Source organism: Rhinopithecus bieti, unplaced genomic scaffold (assembly GCF_001698545.2).
Source record: "Rhinopithecus bieti isolate Rb0 unplaced genomic scaffold, ASM169854v2 scaffold_24306, whole genome shotgun sequence".
NCBI classification, from domain to species: Eukaryota; Metazoa; Chordata; class Mammalia; order Primates; family Cercopithecidae; genus Rhinopithecus; species Rhinopithecus bieti.
This window is the reverse complement of record NW_016811898.1, coordinates 2,294,190-2,303,816: the sequence shown is the minus strand read 5'-3', so window position 1 is coordinate 2,303,816 and position 9,627 is coordinate 2,294,190. Positions and strand designations below refer to the sequence as shown.

Genomic DNA, 9,627 nt, shown 5'->3' with positions numbered 1-9,627 from the left:
TTTTTTTTTTTTAAGACGGAGTCTCACTCTGTCACCTGGGCTGGAGTGCAGTGGTGCGATCTCGGCTCACTGCAAGCTCGACCTCCTGGGTTCGCACCATTCTCCTGCCTCAGGCTCCCACATAGCTGGACTACAGGTGCCCACGAGCACGCCAGCTAATTTTTTGTATTTTTAGTAGAGACAGAGTTTTACTGTGCTAGCCAGGATGGTCTCGATCTCCTGACCTCGTGATCTGCCTGCCTCGGCCTCCCAAAGTGCTGGGATTACAGGCGTGAGCTGCCGTGCCCAGCCGGTAGGGAATATTCTTTCTCCAAAGTCTCTTCCAGGCCCATAGCTGGCTGTGGTTTTCAGGCGAGCAGGTTTCCAGCAGGCCCGTCTTTCAGGTGTGGCTTCAGCCTCCCTGGAGAGTGAGAGAGCCGAGCACCCTGGCGAGGTCCTGAGCCATGACCAGCACTGACAGCTGGCTGTGTTCTCTGCAGGCACATCCAGGCATTCCGATTCTCCAGTGGGGTGGGGCCCAGAGTGGAAACACAGAAGAAGCAGAGTCCGTCTGGTGAACAGGGTAACGACGGGCCCACACACTCTGTTAGCAAGCTTCGTTGGTGCCCTGGTCAGTCAGAACCTTGCATTTCATTGTTCATGCTTCTAGGCCAATATCATTTACTGCTTTATGAAGGGTACTTGTTTGCTAAGGAAGTCTGCGCTGTGTGACCACACAGAAGTGTTCAGTGTGATTCCTTGGTGAAACGAGACTATGTCAATAATAATAATGTATTTAATTTACTTGAATACCGTTCTCTTTCTTTCAGCTTAATGTTCTCCATACAGAGCTGGCTAAACAGTTGGCAGACACAATGGTTCTACCTATTATACAATTCCGAGAAAAGGATCTCACAGGTAAAGTAGCTGAGTTCAATGCCAGTTACCTTCAAAATATTATGTAATGCACTTAATAATTCTTACTGCATTACTTTCTTTAAATGTGTGGATCGCTGAGAAATGCCTTTCTTTTTGAGCAGTTCAATTTAGCGAACTTTTACTGACTTCCCACTATGTTCCCGGCTCACCTAAAGGAGGTCACAGGCCAATGAGAAGACAGGTGTGCTAGGGAAGGCCTCCTAGAGAAGGTGATCTCTGAGCTGGGTTTTGAAAAATGACATTAAGGCCGTGTTCCAGGTTAGGGGACATTTGTGAAGTCATGCTGTTCTTGGAGGAACCGTGAATGCTTTGGAATGGAAGGTGGGGGCTTGGAGAGGGGAAGACGGGATAGGAACCTTGCTTTCCTTGTGCTAGACGCTGGGGCTGCTCTTACGGAACTCCCAGTTAGTGAGTAAGGGAATCTGAGAGTAAGAAAACTTAGTTGTCCTTTTGGACTAATTTTGGTTCTTCAATTAAAATAAAGCATTAGGACAATTTTATATTTCTTAGAAATCAGGGTAGTCACAAAATGCACATAAAAAATAATGAATAATCTTGAAAAAACTTAGCTGATGTTAGAAAAGGGTCTCCACATTTTCTAGTCCTATTCTCTCTTCATTGAAAGTATTTATGACTTAGAGTTTAAGAATTACATTTTCTAGAACACTGATATAAACAAGTCGCTGGCCCCAAAAAAGCCTAAACCAGAAGGCTAAAACGTCTGGTCAGTATAGTACTTACTCTTTAAAAATATATCACCTTAAACTTTTTTTGCGGCAGGGTTGGAGGTGGAGAAAGGTTGCAGTAAATCTAAAGACAAGTCTTAAAGGTGAAGATCGGCCAGGCGCGGTGGCTCACGCCTGTAATCCCCGCACTCTGGGAGGCCGAGGCGGGCGGATCACAAGGTCAGGAAATCAAGACCATCCTGGCTAACACGGTGAAACCCCGTCTCTACTAAAAATACAAAAAATTAGCCGGGCATGGTAGCACGTGCCTATAGTCCCAGCTACTTGGGAGACTGAGGCAGGAGAATGGCCTGAACCCGGGAGGCAGAGGTTGCAGTGAGCCGAGATTGCGCCACTGCACTCTAGCCCGAGCGACAGAGCGAGACTCCACCTCAAAAAAAAAAAAAAGGTGAAGCTTTTCCCCCCTTGCTTTGAGATCCCCTGTGTTCATGTCACTTGAGGCTAAGGAACAATGATAGAACTGGCATAAACTCTACTTAAGATCAGTTTGGCAGCACTAAAACCTAATGAATAAAAAATAACAAGTAATACATCCATTTGCTTGCATAAAGGGAAACCTTGATTAAACAAAGCAGGAATTTTAGTGCTTTTTAGTGTTGCTCATCTATCATTGCATAGGAAGCTAAAACATGCTTGCTGCAGTCATCTGCTGATTATTCAGTCCTCACTGAATGCCTTAGCATTTTTTTTGAAGCGTTTTCTCTAAATAAAATCATTAGAAGTGAGCGGGATGTCATTTGAAAAACAAACTCCAAGTCCGTTTGAAAGAAGATAATCATCTCCTAAGACCTGTGTTGTCAGATGTATGTCTTTCAGGTTTGCTTGTGGGAGGCAGAACTAGAATTGAGAGTGTCCAGCAGCATTCATGACGGTGGCCTCCGCTAATGCAGAGTGACCCCAAATGTGGATGAGTAGTATTTGCCCAGGATGGTGATTTTTTTAAATGGAATAAAACTGCTCATTAGTAGTACGAAGGAATCTTTTTAGTATCTTGAAAAAAGTTAAACATCCTTTTCTGATGCCACCAGGACATCCCTTTGAAGTATTTGGCCCCAGGTCATACCTGAGTCAACACCAGACCAAATTAGAATCTGACCTCCCCTCTGCTCCCGCCATCTGCCTAGACAGTGGTGGTTTAGCTTACATTTCTCAGCCTTTATTTACTCACCAACACAAGTACATAATCTGAATGAAGAGAATGCAAGAGATATTAAGGAAACTACGTAACATTGATAAGTAAAGAAACCTACAACTTGACTCCAACAAGAAGTAAAAGATGGGAGAGAGAAAAAGAAAAATGCAAGCGGGAAAGGGCAGAAAGCAGCCTGATACCAACAGAGCGTGAATGACGCTAAGAGAATTGAAAAGCTGGAGGCAGTTTGGAGGCAAATTGAAAACCAGTATAACCAATATAGATGTGAATGGCTTTGCTTTGTTTGACAGAATGAAAATGGATTGTTTTAGAATTGTAGAAAGTATCACTTTCTTTTAGGTGTCAATAGTTGTGTTTTTAAGTTTCTAACCTCAGACAGTCACTGCTCTCAATGATCTTTTTGCATTTTTGGTCTTGGGCTTGATTCAGCCATCTCTGTGCATGGTGGGCGTGGCACTCACTTGGAGTAATAGTTATTGGTGTTGGCTTGTCGCAAGTACAGTATGCTAGATCGTGTCACATTTTTCATTAATACAAGCACCCCATATTCCTTTGGCCAGTGGTGACTCCAGTAAGTCAGATATTAAAATGGCAACACAGGAAGCTTCTAGGTTCTGGCTGTAGAAAGATGTATTAAGACACTCTGTTTGGGGGCTGAGGCATCAGAACTTAAGTTTATACTCCAGGTCTCCATGAAAAGTACCTGTCCACTGCACTGTCCAGCCCACCTCCCCGGCGTGCCCTCTCCCTCACAGACCCTGAGCACTATGTGGAGATTCAGGGCTGCTCGGGCCGTGAGGGTCACTGGGTGTGGGGCATGGTTGAAGCCCATATGTTCCAGGGAGCCCAGGTCCCAGCCTCTGGGCCAGGCCCGTGAGAGCTGGGGACCGAGGGCACAGGGGCTTCTCTTGCACGCATATTCTTTTATTTTGGGGGGAAGGTGCGGAGCTCTGGGTAGGCATGTTTTATTTTTCATTGCTCTAAGACGGTCCCTTTTCTCCTTTTCAGAAGTAAGCACTTTAAAGGATCTATTTGGACTCGCTAGCAATGGTAGGCACCTTCTCCATTCCTGGTGTGTGTGTGTGTGGGCTTCCTGTGGCGGGGAGGAGACCCCCAGTGAATGTTCTTCCCTTTCGACCCTGACCCTCCTAGATGCTCAGATGTCTGTTTATTTTTAGAGCATGACCTCTCAATGGCCAAATACAGCAGGCTGCCTAAGAAAAAGGAGAATGAGAAGGTAAGAGCACTTTACAGGTCGTTTTTCACTCTATTTACATAAAGGCCCTTCGCGCCTTCCTCTTGTCAATTTATGGCATGAAAATTCACAAGTGTCTTTTTTTTTTTTTTTTTTAAATATACATGGACTTTTAAAATTATTCCTTCCTAATCTCATGAGTAGACCTCCACTTCTCTATTCTGTCTTCTCAAACTGGTTTATTAAACACCAGCTTAGAGCCATTGTAAGATTATGATCACACAGGGGTTTTAACTTCAGCTTGCTGCCTCCTCTGACTCATTTGTCACCCAGGTCACTTGAACTCCTTCCCCAAGTGTTGACTCTGATTCTTTAACCCATGCTTTCCAGGACCTTCTCTACTCTCGATAATATTGACTATTTTCACACATATAACTTTTTACTTCTGTTACATGATTTCCTTGGGCTAAATTATTTCCTTGGCATACATTCTCATGAGTGAACTAGAATGTCTGTGGCCTTCTTCAGTGCATGCCGCCATATAGTTATCCTGAAGGACTGTAGGACTGACGTTGCACTGTTCGCAGGAGAGTACTGGCTTCACCTCACTGCGGCCTCATGAGCACGGAGATGCTGTTTCTTGCATATTTTTAATTTGGATTTTTTAGAAAGTTGAGGTGCAGCCTTATCTGTGTTTTATTATATTTGTCACAAAAATGGTTATAATGCCTAAACGCACATGTTTTGAAGAGTACGCTTTTACAGAAACGTCAGGTACAGTAGACAACTTGAAGTTTTCCTTTCACCTTTTAACCAGGTGAAGACCGAAGTCGGAAAAGAGGTGGCTGCAGCCCGGCGGAAGCAGCACCTCTCCTCCCTTCAGTACTACTGTGCCCTCAACGCGCTGCAGTACAGAAAGCGGATGGCCATGATGGAGCCCATGATAGGCTTTGCCCACGGACAGGTAGGGGAGTCCCTCCCTGAGGACTGAAACCTAAGCCAGCTGTGGCGTTCTGCTGAGAGAGCACTCAGGAGAAACTGAAGCATCATCCATCATAGAAAGAAATATAGATGCACAATCTCCCTGGCAACTTTGTAGGATTCAGCACTGGGACAGCTTCCAGTTGAGCTGGGTCATCTTCAGCTGGAGATGCACTGGCCTCGAGTTAGGCCATATGTTCGGGAAATGAGGCCTGGGTCCCAGGCCTGTCTTGGGGAGGAACCTATGTGGCCGTTTTTTCTAATCCAAATGAAAGCCAGCTGGGTGCAGCTATCCTAGAAGCAGCTCCAGCCGGCGTTGGGATAGCTCGACTGTCACCCAGGACTCCCGGCACTCCTTGCTGCTCTGTAGTAAGGCCCGCCTCTGCTGGCTTCTCAGGCGGCACCTCTCCTAGGTGATCCCCAGCACCTAAACATGTGGGCATGGGGAAACGCTGCCAGTGCTTTATGAGGTCTTCTGTATTTATTGGATTTCTATCCTCCTATTTAATGGCTGACTGAATATTTATCTTGAGAGGCTCTATTCTAAGGATGGGGACTTGACTGCAGTGGCACCAGTGTGGCAGGGACAAGAGTGACTGTGAGTGTGAGGCTGATGGCACCAGCCCCTCACTTTCCACCCCATCCTGCATTTGCCTCACTTGCGTTGTCTCCAGAGCCATCCTTTGGCCCGTGAGAAAGGCACCCAGGAATCTTCTCTCAGTTGACCATCTAGGAACAGAAGGGGATGTGAGGAAGCAAAATGTTGTTAAGAAAGTCACCAACTTAAAAATACCTGGTATATGAACATCTAATACTTCTGTAATACGTTTTAAGGCACATATATTAAAAAACAAAACCTCATGTCAGTGTCATTCAACAAAAAGGGGAATGAGAGAAGAGCTTTAACCCATTTCCTGTTCAGAGAAAAAAAGTGCTGCTCACTGCCAGCACAGTACCCTCAGGGCAAATGGGAAAGGGGTTCGGAAAATACCCAAGCTCAGTTGTCTTCCTTTTTAGTCTAGTTGTTAGGTTGTTGAATGGTGAGTTCACTAGAGTCAGCCTATGCGTCTGGAAGTGATATTTAAATAGAGCGATGGAGTCTTTCTGTGTCATCTGAGTGAAGTAGCACCACCCGGCTGTGGACATCAGTCTTCAGCAGATCTTGGGAGCTGTCCAGGTGCTTATGGTGGGCACTTGTGTACACAGGTGTGCAGTAACTCATACTGTTGCCCTCCTATCTCCTGCAGGAAGTATCGCAGCTGGCGGATGGCCTCGCCGTGTTAGAGAATGCCAGGGCTCTCTTTGTTCTCTTCAGTTAACCCCTCCTGGATTGACGCCATCCCTCTGGACCATAACCTTGCTCAGTCAGAGCCCGAGGGTCAGGAAGGGTCTCAGATCTAGCATCTCAGAAGGATGAGCAGCTCCAGTCCTGAGCGGTCAGTGCTGTAGAACTTGCTTGATAAGAGGGTGTCCTGCAAGGCCTACAGGACAAGCTTGACACCAGCTGATTTCATTCTTGTTCATGGCCAAGGACTACTTCACTGCTCCCGGCCTGGACTCTCTAAGTGAGTTCTCTGGCCACAGAGGGAGAAGAGGAGCTATGGGTACCATAGCACACATGTAGCCCCAGTCCTGGGGGAACAGCAGAGCACACCACCATTATTGAGTGGCAGGAGCATCATTGTTGAGAGCTGAGAATGGCATCTTTTGTTTTTCATGTCCAGATATCAGGACACAAGACCAAGTAGGCCCTTTCCCTATGGATTATTTTAAAATGCAGATGAAAGCAATAGCTCCTGCTCCTAGACAAGTTTGTCACCTGGCACTGTGGCGTCATCTTCTGGATGATTCAGAAGCATTAGCTCTCCTCCTGCCTCATCCGACCTTGGCAATCAGGGTTTATTGACCCCCGGCCTCTGTGAGCTGATGGTTCTGTGAACATAGCACTTCCTGCTGTTCACGAAGGCAAATGTGGTGGAGACTCACCAGGCTTCTCGGCACCACCCACCTTTGTGGAGGTGTGGGGACTCCATTCCTGCCTTCTCCAGCCCCCTGAAGTCATGTTCGGTCCTCATGCCTGCAAACAGGCTCTGTAATCGGTGCGCAGGTTTTTGAGAACAGAACAGTGACCTCCAGTGTCATACTGACAGGACAGGCTGTGATGTGGCTGTAGAGCCGGCGTCTTACCTGGCCTTCCGTTCATCCATTCGCCCACTTTCCTTAGGGATTATGTGAGCCCCTGCCCTAAGGAGCTTGCAGAATAGTAGAGGAGCTAAGACATGGCCTAGGAGTCTAAATTCCAAAGGAGTTCAGGGAGGTGAAGGAGAGAGAGGCCACCATGACATTGTGCCATTGGAAATGCAGAGTGCTGATTTAACCGATTAATGATATTAAATGATTAATATTCATTTTGATATTTAACATTTCAGGGGTTCCAAATGGCATTTCCAGTGGTGATCTCTGTATGATTCAAAGATCATGGGGCCAGAACAGCCCCGTACATGTATCACCTGGGTTAGGATGACCACAGTCATCCGTTTTTAACCTGTGATAACTAAGTACATTAGAATACATGCTTTCCCGGGGTGTCTGGGGAGTCGATGCAAAGCCGTCAGAACTATGCTGAGAATACCTGCTAGCCTCTTCAGTTCAGGGTCAGAGGTCGATTTTGGTGCCCGCCATGCCAGGAAAGAGAGGCTTCCAGGTCAGACAGATGAGCTGGGTTAATGTGTGAAAGAATACCCTTGCTCACACGGAACGTTCTCTCTCTTTTCTATCATCTAGGCTTGCAACTGTTACTGTTACCTCTCAACCAGCAGACATAGAAAATGGAGCAGTTCATACCTAATGGGCAGATTTGTAAAAGTCATGGCTGTAGAAGAATGGAAACTGGAGCTGCTCAGGGTGGGATGATGCAGATGCCACTAATACACAGAAATGTTCTTCTTCCCCTCTCCCGTACCCCTGCCCTCCAGGGTTTGTCAGGGGACCCAGACTTTCTGGGAAGTGAATATTAGACAGGAGTCACAGGAAGTAAGGAATCCTTTCCATGGGCACCCAAAGCCAGCAACTGTGGTTTCAGTTTCAAAGTGCATAGTGTTCAGGTGTAGACTCAGTAGAGATGCTGCCAGTGCCGCGTGCGAGGCGGGCCAGCCGGCTGTGATGGCTGCCCTCACACTGCCTGTCTCACCTTCAGTGAGTTCAGTGATCACTTCCCTGGATGATTTTCAGAATATTTTATATCTTTCAGATTAACTTTTTTAAGAAGGGAGCAGAGATGTTTTCCAAGCATATGGACAGCTTCTTATCCTCCGTTGCAGACATGGTTCAAAGGTAATGCTGCACTCCGGCCAGCTCTTGTGTGCCCCTTGCCTTTCCTGCTGATCTGACATCTCTGGGAGGTCGGGGGGAGGGTTCTAACTGTGGAGGGTCGCACAGAGCCTCTCTCCACCCCAGAAATGCTCAGTAACAGTGCCCTCACCTTAGCTGCCAATATTCATAAATATCTGAGGCACCCTGGCGGAGTTTTCTCCGGATCTCTTGTTGTGAATGTTGGAGTTTCACATGTTACGTGCCTGGGAGTCCAGCTTAGCTTTGCTGTGGTTTTAGAAGAGCTCTTGGCTTTCTTTGAGAGTACATGGGAGTAGCAGGTGGAAGTGCTGTCAGTTTTCAGGAAACTCTGACCAGCGCATTAATTTATAATAGACCAAGGAGGGAGACAGCCTTTTTGGAATTAATTTTTAAAACTGCATGTGCTTATTTTAAGAAATACAACATCACTCTCTTCAGTAGTTGAGTAACTGCCACACTTACCGGAGGCTGTGGCCGCCCTGCCGCCCACCCTCCCCAGCTTCCATGACAGGGAGCTCTGAGGGGGCCCTGGCCCCTGCAGCCTCAGGCTTGGTTCATCCGGAGCACGGCGTGGGCTTCCCAAGTGCTTGCCACGAGTTCTGGAGTGTAGAAATAGGTCCGTGTGTGTGTGTGTGTGTGTGTGTGTGTGTGTGTGTGTGTGTGTGTGGAGTTGACAAACAGACAAAATGGAAGTAATGGGAATTTTATTTCATGTGGATACATGAAGAGAAAGTTGCTCATTTTCTTGAAGATGTTGCATGTCACCACACCTCATGAAGGCTAAACAAGGGAACTGATCTAGGTAGAAGTCCATCTGAAATGCTCCAAAAATAATCAGTCCCAAGAAAAACCAGTGCTGAACATGGAGACAGACGCAAAGGGAGTCGAGAGCATACACCCCTTCCTGAAAGTCACTGAGCTGTTTTGCTCTGAATAATTGGCAGCAGTGAGTGACGTAGCTTTTATTTATAATTATGCTGGAAACCAACTTGTGAAATCTGATTGCAGTTTCTTGCCTTTTAATTTGTTTGGTTCTTAGCCCCTGGGAATGTTAGGAGGAGGTAGAAGTTGAGAGGCTGTTAAATGGCCACTTTGTAAAAGTATCGTCTCTCCCTCATCTTTCGCTGTCTCTTCCTCATCCTGCTTTCACTCTCAGAATTCCTCGGCCTTCTGTGTTTCTGGAAGAACCATCATCTATGCCTCAGTTGTTTTCACACACCTGATTATTTTCTGAATGGGTGGGAGGACATCTGTGCCCCTGCGTGTGAGATGTCGTGGTTTCC

The 9,627-nt window shown here is 46.6% G+C and overlaps 1 protein-coding gene across 3 annotated transcripts in view; it reads left to right on the top strand.

Annotated features, from left to right (window-relative positions):
* APPL2 (adaptor protein, phosphotyrosine interacting with PH domain and leucine zipper 2) overlaps nucleotides 1-9,627 on the top strand; it is a 65,197-nt gene that overhangs the window by 26,404 nt on the left and 29,166 nt on the right. For all 3 annotated transcript variants that reach the window (XM_017895320.1, XM_017895317.1, XM_017895318.1), the window contains 5 exons: nucleotides 810-897; nucleotides 3,826-3,867; nucleotides 3,996-4,054; nucleotides 4,830-4,976; nucleotides 8,244-8,326. In XM_017895320.1, the coding sequence (XP_017750809.1) occupies nucleotides 810-897; nucleotides 3,826-3,867; nucleotides 3,996-4,054; nucleotides 4,830-4,976; nucleotides 8,244-8,326 (419 nt within the window). The remainder of the gene's footprint in view (nucleotides 1-809; nucleotides 898-3,825; nucleotides 3,868-3,995; nucleotides 4,055-4,829; nucleotides 4,977-8,243; nucleotides 8,327-9,627) is intronic.